The 16,278-nt window shown below is 40.1% G+C and overlaps 1 protein-coding gene across 6 annotated transcripts in view; it reads left to right on the forward strand.

The window, feature by feature from the left end:
- Asap1 (ArfGAP with SH3 domain, ankyrin repeat and PH domain 1) overlaps positions 1-16,278 on the forward strand; it is a 330,593-nt gene that overhangs the window by 183,182 nt on the left and 131,133 nt on the right. For all 6 annotated transcript variants that reach the window (XR_013423781.1, XM_078016709.1, XM_078016707.1 and 3 more), the window contains one exon: positions 1,321-1,393. Coding sequence is in view for 5 of the 6 variants with exons in the window: in XM_078016709.1 (XP_077872835.1) it covers positions 1,321-1,393 (73 nt within the window). In the remaining variant the exon portion in view is untranslated. The remainder of the gene's footprint in view (positions 1-1,320; positions 1,394-16,278) is intronic.

Below are 16,278 nucleotides of genomic sequence, written 5' to 3' on the forward strand. Positions count from 1 at the left end.
AAAGCATATGTATGTTATGTAACAAGTATTCTGCCTGACCTGCAGTCAGTGCTCAGTAAATTTTTCTTCTTGCATTATTTAGGACTTGTGGTTGCAAGTGACAGGATCCCAACCTCAACTGACTATAACAAAAAGAATTTATCTCATATACTCAAACTGCCGTAAGGTTAGCTGCAACTCAGATGCAGCCAGGACTTTCTCTACCTCATCTCTGTTGCTTTGTTACTGTTAACGTTGCATCTGGCCAGATTCTTTACACATCTAGAAACACAACCACTGGTGGTCCCAGGCTAACCTTACCAAAAAGAGACTGGGCATTGGATCCTTGTTCTCAAGCCCAGAAATCCTGAGAAGGACTTAGAGCCCAGCAGGGGTCAGGTTCCCACCTGACCGGTTACTGGTGTCTGGAGAGCTGAAAGGAAATGGCTCATGAACCACGATTGAACTATGTTTAGAAAGGCAGGAAAGAAGAAAGGGAACAACAGGTGCCTGCTGCCATTGCATTGTCCCTTTCAACTCTCCATGACCCTCAGGGAAGGCTTACCCCTCTGTGGGCTTCCATTCTGTCATCTGAAGTTCTGAGGCATAAGTACTATGATGGATGTCCGTGTGCACGTAATGTTTTAAACTGTGCGTCTACTTGAGCATATTGTTCTGCTCTTTGCTTCTGCCTTCCAAAACTTGACACCCCGTCTAGGGGTTCCCAGCCTGTGAACCACAGACCCTGGGAAAGCAGAAAGGACCTGAAGTTAGTATTATAGAAAAGAGTTCATATCCTAAGTGTATAGTTTGCTAAATTTTAACCAACCATCCATAATCATATAGCCAGCACCGGAGTTAACCTGCGACATCCCACTTAGAATACAAGTAGACTGTGGCACATGTGTTGTTACATCATCCTTGAATCCTTTAAGAGCATCACTAGCATCATGGTGGCATTTCCATACTGTGTTTTCTTAGTAGACAGATTTTTAAAATATAACTGCCATATGTCATACTTAATTATTTTAACACTAGAATCCTCAGATTTAAAAGCACTTACGAGAAGGTCATTCCTACTTATTACACTCTTCCAAATGTTTTGGTTTTTTTTTTTTTTTCTGGCTGGAATTTCCATTACTAAGATGTGTTCTGTTCCTGGGTACTGTGCAATCATCTTGTGCTCACCTTCCTCCCTCTCCAGGTAGAAACTCAAAAGAGAAGGAATTGGGTCATATCAGTTTGTTGCTGCTTTGATGCTCATAGTTTTGAATGAATTTTTTTTTCTTTTATGTACCAAATTTCTAACACTTTTTTTTTTTTCATATTTTTCTTTTTTAGGCTCTAGACCAAGATAGAACAGCCTTGCAGAAAGTGAAGAAATCTGTGAAAGCAATATATAATTCTGGTCAAGGTAAGCACGAATCATAAGTATTGTTCACAGAGTTTCTTATTATACTGTTTTCCCAGCATTAGGAAGAAAAAAAAAATTCCTTCTTATTAGGAAAAAAAAAGGTTAGTTGCCATGGATTTTTTTATGCATTTAAGAACTTAAGAGTGATAGTGGTTTTCTGTCACAAAGGATATGGGAGAGATTTAAAATGTGTGGTTGGATCAGTCTGTGATGGTGGCCTCAGTTAAACATGTGGGAATCTTTTCCTTCTTCATAGCATCTGTGCACATTTGAAATCAGCATTGACCAGGGGAGGATGTGAATATCAGAGCAGGTGTGAGTTCAAATTTTTATAGATATGCCAGCAATCTTATTGTTGGTCAGTGGATGCCAAATAACCCATGAAACTAAATGTTTTAGCTTTGATCTAGTGACTTTGTCAACTTAGAAACAAAAGGGTTAGTGAATAAGAAGAAACACACCAAAGTAAGGCCAATAGGAAACAGTAGGCTACAGTACTGTAGGAAGGAGAGGCTTGGAAACATAAAATACATTCCAGCTCTGACACACATCTTGGTATCATTATTGCAGTACCAACTAACCTGCCTGGAGGCCACTCTTCTGAGAAATCAGTTGGCTGGTATACCTCCTCAGAAAACCCCTCCAGGGTGACAGAGACTGTAACACAAAGAGCATAGGCTTCATAGAGGCACAGATGCGGGTTTCCTTCGAGCCTTCTTATTAACAAAGTGACCTGGAGATGGTTATAAATGTTCACTTTCCTGAACCTCCTTTTTTTCTCATCTGTAAGATGGGAATGGGGTAGTACTGAGTTGTTGCAGATACTTAAATGCACTAATATCCGTAAGGAGCCTAATGTTCTTGTTTGTTTTTGTGGTGTTGGGTATTGAACCTTGCATGCCAGGCAAGCACTTTACCACCGAGCCACATCTCGAGCTCACTAAGGGCCTAATGTTATGGGAGTATAGTAAATGATGTTTCCTCTTAATTTTATCATTGTACACTTACAGAGCTGAAAGGAGCCCCTTTATTGGAGCTGGGAATCACTGGCCTATGTAAATGGAAACCTAATAGTTTCTTATCTTCTTTCAGTCCCCCAGACCTCAAGACAGTCTCTAAGAGTAATCGTTAACACCTTTTGCACCCCAGTTCTTTGATACTACTCCCTAAATCTTTATATTCAATAAAATAGTGATTTTTCTTTTTTCTTTTTTGGGGGGGTTGTGTTTTTTTTTTTTTATTTTTTTTTGATATCGGGAATTGAACCCAGGGCACTTAACCACTGAGCCACATTCCCAACCCCTTTTGGTATTTTATTAGAGATAGGGTCTCACTAATTTGCTTTAGGTCTTGCTGAGTTGCTGAGGCTGGCTTTGAACTCGTGATCCTCCTGCTTCAGTCTCTCAAGCCAATGGGATTACAGGCATGCGCCACAGTGCCCAGCATCAATAAAATATTAATGTCTAATTAAGGTAGATAAATAATGGTGGTCTTGCTGTGTTGTGGCCAAATCTTGTTTTAAGTTTTGGTCTAAATTACCTGCCTAATTCATGACTTCTGTCCTTTGCTTCATCTTAATGAATTTGCACAGTGTGGTAGGCCCTGGATCAATCTCAGCTCTTTAGGGATAGTATGTGGGGTAAGTAACTAGAAGGTGTCACAGGGGTCTTTTGAGGGGCTGGTACTCTTGTTTTTCTTGAATTGATTGGTGGTTAATGGTAAAGTTGACTTTGTGATAATTCATCAAATGCTGCTCTTAGTATTTATGTACTTTCTGAGTTATGCATCTTATGTACCAAAAATATATATATTTGAAATATATACAAGGAGATTCATTGGAGCCTTTGTTGGGATTTGAAGAAACATAAAATAAATGGTATTTGAAACAGAGTGTGTATATGTGTAGAACACAGTACACCCTTTTTAAAAAGAAACTCAAGGTCCAAGTTTAAGTCCTAGCTTTGCCCTACTTGTTAAAGTTAATTGTTTAACTTCTTGAATTTATATGAGTCTTGAATTTCCTCCCATAAAATAAGAAGATATTATCTAATTTGCAGTGTATTGTATAGACAAAATGAGAACTCTTAGGGCCCCTAATATACTACCTACCACGTGGTGGATGCTTAATAAATTGTAGGTAGGAAGCATGGCAGATCCAGTCATTAGTCAGCTTTTTACCACTATAATAAAATACCTGAGAAAATCAGCTTAAAGGAGGAAAGATTTATTTTGGCTCACAGTTTCAGAAGTTTCAGTGTGTGATTGTTTGGCGCTGTTGCTTTGGGCCTATGGCAAGGCACAATAACAGGGTGGAGGGAATGTGGCGGAACAAAGCTGTTCACTCCACAGTGGCCAGGATACAGAGAGAGAGAAAGGTGCCAGGATCCCCACGTACCTGTGTGGCCCTTCCTCCAACTAGACCCCACTTCCTGAAGGACCCTTCCTCTTCAGGAGTACCAGGAGCGGGGCACCAAGCCTTCCACACACTGCCCTCTGAGGGACATTTAAGATCCCAACCACAACACACAGCATGAGCGCCATCTCTGTTTTATTTCATGAACCTACAGATAACATTGGAGCAGTGTGATTTTATAAAGAGCTTAATGAGCCGTTTTCTGCTTGAGGAACAACCGTCAGTTCTCCACATTGTTATGGCTCATGCTGGAGGCTCCAAGCTTGTGAGCCACAGAAGGGAGACCTTTGCACCAAGCTAGGAGGTGCTGCCATCTCTACCCTTTTCCAAATGTGCTTCCTTTGCCACAATGACCTTGTCATGCAACAGCTCACCCAAAGGCTTTTATACTTGAGGACATGCTTCATTTTGTTGTTGAAAGGGTTTCCTTTGGTCACAGCTACCCTGAGATGATGTCTGACCCCTCTGTGAAGGGCAGAATTCAAGGGTCTCTGCAGAGTTGGGTGTCATCTCCTCTACTACACTGCACTTTCTTTGTGGATGGGGCCACTGATGAGTTTGGATCCCTCGGCCTTCCAAATGATTGCCCCCTGGGTCTGCATTATCCATTAGAGCACCCTCTAGTTGCACACGGCTTTTTAAATTCAAATTAATTAATAGTCAAGTAAGATTTAAAGGCTGTTCCTTGATGTTGCAGTAGCCATGTGTCAAAGACTCAAGGGCCACACATGACTAATGGCTGACATATTGGTTGGTGTAGGTGTAGTATATCTCCTTCATCGAGGAGGTCCTTCCATTCAGGCCTTCTGTAGGAGAACACATGTCCCAGTGTGTTGTGTTTGCTGACCAACTCTGTTGAATCAGACCAGTGATTCCGCCCCCTGGATGTTCATTAGAATCCTCTGAGGTACTCTTAAAAAACAAAAATAGGGACAGATGTCCCTTAGGCCCAGACTCTAAAGTTGTTGCAGGTATTAAAGTGTCAATGATAGTGAGTCTGACTTTGTAGCTACAATGAAAAACTGCTGCACTGACCTGTGAACTCCTTGGTGAGGGCTGGTACTGTGACTTCCATGTCTGAGTTTTGTGCATTTGTCAATGTTGCTTATCCAGCAACTACTTATTGAGCACCTGTCATATGTTACTGTTTTAGATGTTGGGTACATGAGGTCAGACAGTCTCTCTCTCCGTGAATGTTTTGGCCAGTGAGGGAGAGAAATGTTAGTCGGCTCATCAAACTGGAAAGTAACTATAATTAGAAACTAGAAAGTGTTGTAAAGGGAAGCTCAAGGGTACAGTGAGGGGAGTGACAGTGTGAGGGAGGGGGCTGGGAGCAGGAAATGGCATTCACTGGGTGTTCATGGTGTACTGATCTAGCCCAAAGAAACCTGTGAAGTATGCGCCATTATGCCCATTTAATAGATGATGGAATAAAGCTTGAAGAACCAGATGAGCATGTCCAGGGTCATGCAAGGAGAGCCCAGCTGCCCAGCTCTGCCCTCAACAGCCACTCTACTCATCTTCTGAAGTGTGGTAGGGGCTCAGCAAATGTGCAGTTAATTGCTGTTATAGGCTGGAAGGGTCCTCCTTCTGAAGTTTTCTGATTACAGTTGTTAAATATTCACTAATCATGAATATTCATGAATGAGTTGTTCAGATGTAATCTGTGGGGTGACTTCAGAGGTTCCCAGATAGGGTCCCCAGTAGTAATTGTGCCCATGACTTGGAAATGTGGGATGAACCCAGATCCTTACAAGCTCTCACAGACTGCTGGGGCCTGATGGGTTTCTGCAGTCACAAACCAGTGTGGCATATTCAGAGTTTTGGTCAGCTTGCGTGGGTAGCACTGTGACATTTAATTCTTAAGAATAGCTAGATGAGTAAAACGGTGGTGTTGCATATCTTTCCATGATACATGCTCAGTGGAATCCAAGTTGTTCCCGTCCAAAGGTTTTGGCCTCATCCAAGGAAGCCACAAGAGGCTGAACCCTTGTGTCTGTTTCCCAGTATGTTTTCATAATTTTCCTGTTTTCTCACAGTGCTTAAGTGACAGAGAAGCCTCGTGATGTTCTTTAAAGATTTAAGAAATGTTTTTTATAATTCTAACTGGAAATTACCAGCAACTTAGCTTCCCAAAGTGATTTGAAAGATGGTTGAAAATTGTGAAGGGTCTTACTCTAGAATATATTATTTTTACACATAGCTTTATCAATATTAATTAGTAAGTAATTTTTATATTTTAAGAGAAATTATTTTTCAGATGCACATTGTCATATCTCTGTAAGCCCTTTAGTTTGAAAATTGCTTTGGGAATTTGTCTCTCACTGTCCCTGCTGGGTATGAGGACATCTTTTTTAAAAATGAAACTCTTGTCAACTTCTTGGGGGGGGCACAGGAGAATTCTCCAAGCCATGGAGTTTTCCTGTGTTGTTCCTAAGTTTTGAAGTCTTAATATTACCAATCTAGGAAACATGGTAGTTTAGAAAGTGTACCTTAGTAGTACCTGCAAAGCTTCATTTGTTCTCTCCCTCTTTTCTTTTTGCTAATATATGTTTAAAATAGCTAATAGTTTGTTGAGCACTGTGAAGGCTTTAAAATATATTATAATTCTTTGACATTTCTTTCCAGACCAAAGATGGAACCTAATTCCCCTTCCCCTTGAATGCACACCAGATTTAGTAACTCCCTTCCAATGAATGAAATATAATCAAAATGTATATCATATGGTTTCCAAGGCCAGTTCATAAAAGAGAGAGCGCCTTCCCTCTGGCCCTCTTTCTGGTCGTTCTCTTGGAGGAGGTTGACCGCCATGTCCTGAGGATACTCAAGCAACCCTGTGGAGAAAGATCTCATCAAAAGCCAGCACTGGGTTGCCAACCTTGTGAGTGAGGGGCCTGCAAGCAAATCTGCTGCCCCCCTCAGACCCTCAAGGGGATGTATCCCTGCTTGGCACCTTGATTTCAGTCTTTGTCCTTCATGGGATGTCTGCCCTTGCCACCAGGGGTTTATGCATATGGCTCCTAAGTCAGGTATGGCTTTTGAAAAAAGAAGAGCTTACCACTTCAGTGACATTTAAATCAAGGCTAATACTGTATGTTTATAAAGGGAGAGTCCTGTGGTTCCTAGTAAGCATGGGTAGATTGAATATGTTATTTTACCAAATGAGTTTAAAGCATTAATCTTAAGTAAATATATATGTTTTTCTCTGGGAATAAAGATTTAGGATAAACCTACTTCTGGGTCATCGTTGTCGTCTTTTTTTGTAAACAAAATTTATTTTTTTATTGGTGCATTGTAATTATACATGACAGTGGGATTCCTTATGCCACATTTGTGGATGCACATAATTTGATCAATCTTATTCCCTCATACCTTTCCTTTCCCTCTCTTCCTCCCTCCCCCAATCTGCTTGTTCTAGATCTTTTTCTATATTTGTGTGTGTGTGTATGTGCATGCTTCCCATATGTATCTCAAACCAAAATGTGTATTTTATTATTGTAACATGACTTCTTTAAAATTTATGCCAGGATATATTTAGAATTAATGTTAGCTTATTAGTAACACATGGTGCCCCCTAGAAATCTATAACATTGTTAATCTGAAAGTTAAGGGACTTAAACCCTTTAATTTTGGGGTGGGGTGGATGACAGTGGTATGTAATTTGATGAGAGTCTACTACAGCTCGATTGTTATGAGCAATTTCATAGCTTTCTCACTGCAGGAAAGAAAACAGTTGGTTTTCTCATTGCCTTCTGTTTTCTCCCTCCCGTTTTCTTTCAGTTAGAATTATGTAATAAGTAGTTTTATAAGAGAGGATTTATGCTTTTTTTAAAGAAAAATTACTGTGATGGTGTTCCCTACAGGTTTTCCTTCTGTAAAATTAATTTATTTTAAGAAATAGCTCATAATGCAAAATGAAATCTTAGATTTTTAAAGGTAAAGTACTAAATTTATCAGTGGATAGAAAGCAGGCAAATTCATTTCAGTAATTTTTTTAAACATTTTTTTTTCAAATTTGAAGGTGCAATATGAAATCTGTTGCAACTAGAGTTGGTAATTAAACTCGGTGTTTTACCATGCCACATAATGTTAATTTTAGTACTGTGGTTTTCAGTGGAGAGAGAAATTTTCTTGACAGAAATAGATAAAAAGACAAAATAGTATTTTATTAAGAAGATGAGAAAGAAATGTCAAGACATACAAAATCTACTGGTTTAGGAACTTTATCTTTTTGCTATATTCTGTTTGTGAATGATAACTGGATTTTTTAAAAATCTTTTTGAATTAAAATAAGCTTATTAGTAAAAATTAATAAATTGTAGGCCCCTAGAAGTAGAGGATTCCAATAGAAACATTGCAGTGGTGATTTTTGAGCCAAGTCAGAACAAATTTCTTTGGGCCTTCAAGGCCCTTTGCATTCTTGTGGGTCCATTATTGCGCTTCAGAGCTGAAAACAAACTGAAATAATGAGTTCCTTGAATGGTTCAGGAAAGGGTCCCCCAGCCCCTGCCACCAAATGAGTATACTTACCCAGAAGAACATTGCTCCTCAGATTATAGGGGATGAAATGGGAGGGACTGAAAGAATGTCTTTAGAAAATGGAATCTCTTGTATTCTAGCTATTGGCTCAAATATCCTGTTACTTGAAGTCAGAAGCTGTGTGTGTGTGTGTGTGTGTGTGTGTGTGTGGTGTATGTGTGAGTACACACACGTCCTCCATTCTGCTGGTCAGAGAATGAGTGCCCTCATTTTTATTGAAAATGAGTTATTTTTTATGATATGCTTCTGAAACTTATGGAGTAGACATGACAGGAAATTATTTTAAATAAATTGTGAGCACTCATTCCAGGACCGGTAGTTTGGGATTTTTTAAAGCCTCAATTCAACAAAAAAAACTTCTTGGTGAATATAAGAACGTCTGTGCCCTAATGGTCCTGTCTTGGTAGAAATAATAATAGCTTCATTTGTCATTCACCAGGTGAAATCGATCGTGGTTTCGGTCCTTGTCAGCTAATCCTCTTTATGGTTTACACGAAAATTCAGATCTATGACCACCTGTAGTTTTCTCGAAGGATCTGCTCTCAGCCGTACACAGAGCCTCCTTGACATTACAGACGAGACTCTGTGTCCTACCTATACCTTGCCTCACATTGCAGATTGCATTTTGACCACTGGTTGGATGACTTATGCTTCATTCAACTAGGATTCCATTTTCCTGTACTAAGATGTAAAGCTGGATTTCCCTGTATGAAGTCTGTGGAGCAATGCAGGTCTTGGTGTTTATTTCTGTGTGTGATGCCCTCAAGTTTTGCAGAAATCCTGCCTCCTTCGTATATACCGCTGGCCAGATAGAGTATCACTTGAGTTCTTCACCGTAGGCATCGTCTGAAGGCAGTCTACCTAGTGGCCTGTAGTGGGCAGTCATATGTGTTGGACTCCCCTCTGTAGTTTGCTTTGTGGACTCAGATCTTGAAAGTGTTTGTTTCCAGGACCAGAGAGACCTCACCAGTTGAGACATGAGACTGAAAAATGAGTATTTATTGATTTTGATGCCCTCTTTGGATACGGAAGCAAATAAGTTACTGATTCTGAAGTGTTTATCACTGGTGATCAGTGCCGTAGAACAGAGCACGTAGGTGTTGGCAGAGGGTGACGTTGCTCAGCCACTTTGCCATTGTAGGCACAGACAACAGGACATTTTCAGATCTGCTGTGTCCCAGACAGTTGATGAGACCTATTCTTTTTCTTTATGGAGAGTTGAGTGTGTCTGGGGGCCGGGGGCAGTCTAGAATACCTCCTGGGGGCTAGTTTTTCTTGCTGGCATTTTTTTAAGTCCCCCCACCCCATGGGTAAGTATGATGTATTATTAACACATCATAAGTTACTGAAGCAGATCATAAAAAATGTTATTAACATGTTTTCTGTAGAAGATTCGGATGAACTAGAAGAGGAAATTATAATCAGCCACATTTCTTTTCAAACTGTTGTGTGCATTCTGAATCACAACACGCACACTGCGGAGCACCCTGTGGTCTCGTCCACACTCAGGGCAGCACCTTTTACAGACGGTCTCAAGTGGAGACCTATGCTGAGGCCACATTGTGGGATTCTTGCCACCTGTGGAGCGAGCAGTCGGAGGTGCCCAGGGAGAGGCTAGCACACCATCCCTCCTCTGACGGGAACACCGTAACAGCTGCCTCGCTTCTCAGACCTCCGTGTCTCTACTTATGAAACAGAGGATGATCTCTATCCTGTCCCGTTATAAAATTTCTTTCATTCCTTGAGACTCACCAGGCTGCACACCCTGAGAGGACAAGCTTCTTGTCCTTTAGATTCAGCTGATGTTTCCTCTGTGATTTTAAATGGTTTTATGGTCATAGATCCCTTGATATTTTCAAAACATACAGATTTAGATTTTCACTGAATTTAAAAAAAAATGCGAAGCAGGATTTTTCATTCAACTTCAAGGTTTTTGGAATGGCTGGAATTGAGGTCAGAGCCACTGATTTATATTAGCAGTTCATTAGATAATCTATTACAGCATATGCATGTAGCATAAAATATTAATACATACATGACTTAAATAAGTCTTGATTGGAAATATATGCTGTAAAATATTTAACTGACAGGAGTGGATGATCAAAACAGTTTGAGGAACACTGGGCTGGAGGGTATGTGCTCAGGCTAGGCACCTCACTTACCAGGACAAGACCCCAGTGAGGTTTTATTTTATCTCTAAGTCTTTTATACATAATTTACAAATCAAGACGCCAATGCTCAGAAGAATTTGGAGACATTTCCAAGACCACAGAGCTAATAACCTAAATTGCCTTTGGATCACAGTGTAGGTGCTTGATGGAAGTTCATTTATTGCTAGTAAAATGGGGGGCCACGGTTTTTGAACAACCCTGTCTATAAGAAGACTTTCCGACGTTGCATAGTCACACTGCAGAGGCTGCCGCAGGGGAGGAATTGGTTGTCGCCTTGCTAGCTTGTCTTGGGGGCCAGATCTCCAAGCGCTGCCATTACCTGCACAGCAATCAGCAAAACAGCGTGATGTGTTTTTCCTGGCAACTAAGAAGCCTGAGTGACAAAATCCCAAGAGAACACATCTCTGCCACTGCTTGAGGGAAGCTATGTCCAGGTGCTGTTTGAAAGCTGAGTAGCAGCCCCGTGGGACTCTGCAGGTATCTTTCTTGGCACTCTGTTAGCTGATGGATTTGACAGGGCCGCAAAATTGGGAGTGTACATGCTGAGCTTCTAGATAACACACCATGGTCTGGGGCAAGTTCTTGCTGAGCCTTGGCTGGAACTGTGAAAGAACAACCCAATTTTAGAATGGCCTTGAGAAATTAAAGGAATGAATCATCCAGAATGGCATGAAAAGAGGCCTTTAAAAAAAAAAATATCCTCAGGGCTTTCTGCCTCCAAGGCCTTCCTTTAATCTTACCAGGAGACCTGTACAGTGAGCAGTGGTGGGAAGAGATGAGGAAACTGAGGCTTAGGGACATGCAGTAACTCACTCATCAAGTAACTTTTGTTTTCAAACTAGTCAATGTCATATCCAAGTAAATAAATCCAGCCCTCACTCCCCAGTTACATGTTTATTGTTATTGTGATGTGACTGCGTAAAAATTGAAACAAAGCGTTTTCAGGGTCATGGATGAGTGGTGCTGGTTTTATGGATGTTAGGTCAAAAAGGATCGGAGCCTCAATCTGATGAATAGAATAGAGCACAGCACTTTTTAATACCTCAACCTACCTATTTCTAGATCATGCATGGTGAGCTGGAGAAACCAAGATCCCATGTCAGTTTGTCTGTGTTTCTGTTGCTCAGGCAAACACTAGCTTTTTTACTCCTGGGTGCTTTGCATGCATGCATGCATGTTACACCGTTAGCTTTTACCTTGAATGTTCTACCCCAGGAGTGCTTTTTAGACAGCTGTGATGGTTCAGGTTTTTATTCCATCACCTTCTCTTGTGAAACCTGACCTGCTCCCTCCGGGTTTTGTCACATGTTCATTTTTTCAGTCAAAACTAAATGGATGGTTTCTATAAACCATGTTAAATAGCAATATATATTTATGTAGAAGAAAGGGAATAAGGCTAGAACTATTTCTCATGTCATAAATAAATCCATTGCAGATGGATTAACTATTTCAGTATTGAAAACAGAATAAAACTAGTTGTTATAAAGATTAAGAACATGCTTTAAATAATATTGCCCGGCTGGGGAAACAGCCTAGTGGTGCAGGGCTTGACTAGCATGCAGGAGACCCTGAGTTTGATTCCCAGCAGCAGCAAAAATAAATAACTTTACAACCTATCTATCTTGCAAACAAACCTATCTTGCAAACTTTAGAACCTATCTTGCTTTGCATTTGAAGGTTAAATTAAAATTTAAAAAAAAAAAAACCGTAAAGATTAAAAGGTTTAGGAACATAAGGCAAAAGAACCCAAAAATCTTTGGGAATAATATATATTTAGCTAATGAAATTTAACAGTTTTTGTATGGCGAAACCCGCTGTAAATAAACAAATTTTAAAAAATATTTGTTAAACAAGGAAAAACCAATTCAAACTCAGTTTTTGTATTGTATACTTCCAACACATATTTCTATGACTTTAAAAGGTGTGGGGAGCCCAGTGTGGTGGGCTATAATCCCAGCAATTCAGGAAGCTGACAGGAGGATCAACAATTGGAGGCCAGCCTCAGCAACTTAGCAAGATCCTATCTTAAATAATAAAGGGACTGGGGACATACCTTGGTGGTAGAGTGTCCTTGGATTCAATCCTGAATATTAGGTTAAAAAGTGGGGTTTTCTCACCAACAAGCAAGCAGCTAATTCTGCAGCAGACACTAGTTGAGTACTGTTTAATTCCATTCAGTTCTGATACTGTCTACCTGGAGATACTGTCAGATTCCAAGCACACACAGTCTTCCCCCCTCTGATGCTAGTCACAAGACCCAACTTGTTTTTATCTGTGCCTCTGACCTGCCAGCTATAAATTGGGGTTCCCACAACCCCTTCCTTGGACTCGATTAATTTGCTCAAGCAGCTCACAGAACTCAAACACATTTACCACTTTGTTATAAAGGATATTACAAAGAATAATGGAGAAATGTTTAGAATTGTGGTATGAGGGAAGGGCAAAGAGCATCTATTTCTCTCCTGTTGTGCCAGTTTCCAGTAACTTCTATGTATTCAGCAACCCAGAAGCTCTCTAAACCCTGTCCTTTCAGTTTTTATGGAGACTTCTATTGCTTAGGTGTGATTGAAGCATGGCCAACTGTGTTAAAATGTGATTGGATAAAAAGGGTATGATGCAATGTTACCAGAAAAGGTGGGGAACCCCAGTACTATCTATTCAGATTCTTCTCACCCCCTCTGGAGTAAGGAGGATCTTATGGTCCTGTCAAGTCTAGCTCAGAGAAGTTCTCTATGGCCACCTGTGATAGAAAGGGAAAGATTCAAGTTTTTTTGACATGTGCCAAGGAAGAGAAATTGTACTTTTTATGATCCTTACTGAAGAGAGTGTTTTAAGCCAGGAATCCTGGACAAAAATCAAAATACATATCTCACTATATCATGGTTATATGTTAAAAAACATTGCTCTGTCTTACACAAGGCATTCTTACAAGTTGATAAAAAGGCAACCAATGGAAAGCTAGGTTAAGTGTATAAACAGAAAAGCAAATTTAATATTTAATAAAATACAAAAAGTCTGATTTTCTTTAGTTAAGTTTTTCATTAAAAAACACAATAACAATAAAATCATGGCATTTGTAGGTAAATGGGTGGAGTTGGAGAATATAATGCTAAGTAAAATTAGCCAAACCCAAAAACTCAAATGTCAAATGTTTTCTCTGATATAAGGATGCTGATTCATAATGGGGTTAGGGGGCAGAGCGTGGGAGGATTAGATGAACTCTAGATAAAGCAAAGGGGAGGGAGAGAAAAGGGGGAGTAGGATGGGAAACACAGTGGAATGAGGTGGACATCATTCCCCTAAGTACATGTATGAAGACACGAATGGTGTGACTCTACTTTGTGAACAACCAGATATGAAAAATTATGCTCTTTATGTGTACTATGAATTGAAATATATTCTGCTACCATACATAACAAATTAGATTTTAAAATAATAATAAAAAGCACAATAACATCTGTGTCCTTATATACATTGCTGTTGGATATAATGAATAATTCCCAACAGTCCTGATTCTGTGAATATCTTTCAGAGATAAAGTAACAGCATGTGAGAGTGTGTATATATGAATATCTATTGCAGCATCTATTGGGAAAAGCTGTAAACAACCTGAAAGTTTCTTACTAGGGGGCTTGTTACATAAATCATTGTAGCAATTATTGTGGAAAATAATGACAGTTAAAATAATTAGATTTATTTATATTGAATTTCGTGATTCTTATTCAGCAGGAAAAAAAAAAGCTATGCAATCTCATATTTAATGTCTCATTTGGTTTTTTAAAAACTGAGAGGAATGGAGTGAAAACTCCCATATTTATGTGTGTGTTTTAATTATTGACAAAGTTTTGCTGAGACATATTCCAGGTTACTCTCTCGGTTTATTTTAAAGAAGCAGAATTGAAAAGGGGAAGATTGTAATTTTTATCTTTGTATCTCTGTGATCATATATGAATTATCTTTGGTAATTTTAAAAAACAAATAGAATTAACATTTTATAAGTGTGATTAGTGCTACAAAGGGTGTATAGAATGGTATAAGAAAATGTATCACTTTCTTCTTTATGCCAACACTGTAATTTTTCACATACTGCACAGCTTTATTACTGCAGGGGTAGCTCACAGTGCCTGTCATTTTGCATGCCTGTCATGTAGCCCATGCGTGTTTTTTGAGAGAAGGGGAATGGCTTGTTCCAGGAGACTCCACTACCTGCAGTTTGTGCTTTATTGAGTCGTTCCTGTGTGCCAGGCCCATGCCTGGGAGTGAGCTGTATGCAAATTAGGTAGGGCTGAGACTCCCAGCATGGCAAGAGGTTTGCCATGCCCTTGAAAGAGGAAGGCCAAGGCCTGGAGGTCACAAACAAGAGTACTTTGGATTGGTTGTATGACTGGAGCATATGAGCAAGCGTATCCTGGCTGTGCTCATGAAGAGAAGATGATGAGCACATGTTGCCCAGGGCTCTTGGCACAGAAGACAACTTGAGTCCAGATCCTGGAAGAGCAGCTAGTTTCCCAGGAAAGAGAAGGGAACTCAGAAAGTAAAACTACTTTGGAGTGAGGGGTGGTACTTGGCATTTCATAAATACCTACCATGCGCCAGAGGCGGATGAGGCAAATCGTAGGCTCTTCTCATCCATTTCCCATAATAATAACCTGTCAAGTAGGTATTATTATAGTTATGGAAGCAGAATCAGTGATAAATTGCCCTAGACCCACATCTGGTTAAGTCAGACCTGGGATTTGATCCATACTTATCTGAGTCCTCTCCAAAATACCATATATAAGTTTATACCTGATGTCCATTAGCATTAGAATACAGATCTCAGTCTAACAAAAGTAAAGAGATTTTTTTTAAGGCTTGCCGTGTATTTTATAGCCAGCACCTCATTTACCTATGGAATGGAGGCTCAGGAAGGTTAAGTACATTTCCAAGGTCACACATGGCCAGTTAGGACCCAAGTAGAGATTCAGACCCAGGTCCCTTTGCCTCTCAGGCCTATGCTCTTGTGTTCCTCCACCGAAGGATGCCTGCAGACATTGGGTTGTGCTTGGAGATGGATTTATGATGGTTGATCTGGAGGCCTTATTATTCTTCCTGAATAGAGATCAGCGGTGAGGTTTTATAGTGTCTTTTGTTGTTTTCCAAAGGAGTTTTCATATTCATTGTGACACTTTCACCTCTTGGCAGTCAATGAGCCGAACGTGTATTAAGCTTGTTTTATAGATGAGGAAATTGAGGTCCCTGAGAAGTTTAGTCACTTGACCAGTGTTACATAGAAGAAGCTGGAGCTGAGACCTAGATTTTTTCAAGTCCCCCCAATCACCCAGTCTCTGGTTCAAATTGGAAGTCTTCTCATGGTCCCAGAACTTAACCAAAAGTATGGGTTAAGAGCGCAGGCTCAGGAATCCGTGTCTGTCACCACTGCTTGTTAGCTGTATGACTTTGGGCAGCCTGTTTAGCCCCTCTAAACCATTTCAACTTGATAAAACTTGAGCTTTGAACAAGATAATGAAGGGAAAATATTTAGCACAATTCCTGGCGTATAAAAGATTCAAAATTTTTAGTGCTACCTGCTTATGAACTGTTAGCATTATGGCTGCCATGTCATGACAGGGCTGTCCTCTACACTTTGTTCCAGCCCTTAACTGTGGATTCCTAGCAGGTGCCGTGGCACATGTCACTCTCGCTTCCCTGAGAGTCTCAGTCTCGTTTGCCAGTGGAAAAGATGTGCTACAGAATCAAGTGACGCTGGGTTCTAGTCCTCC

The sequence above is a fragment of the Ictidomys tridecemlineatus genome, chromosome 7, assembly GCF_052094955.1.
Source record: "Ictidomys tridecemlineatus isolate mIctTri1 chromosome 7, mIctTri1.hap1, whole genome shotgun sequence".
NCBI lineage: Eukaryota > Metazoa > Chordata > Mammalia > Rodentia > Sciuridae > Ictidomys > Ictidomys tridecemlineatus.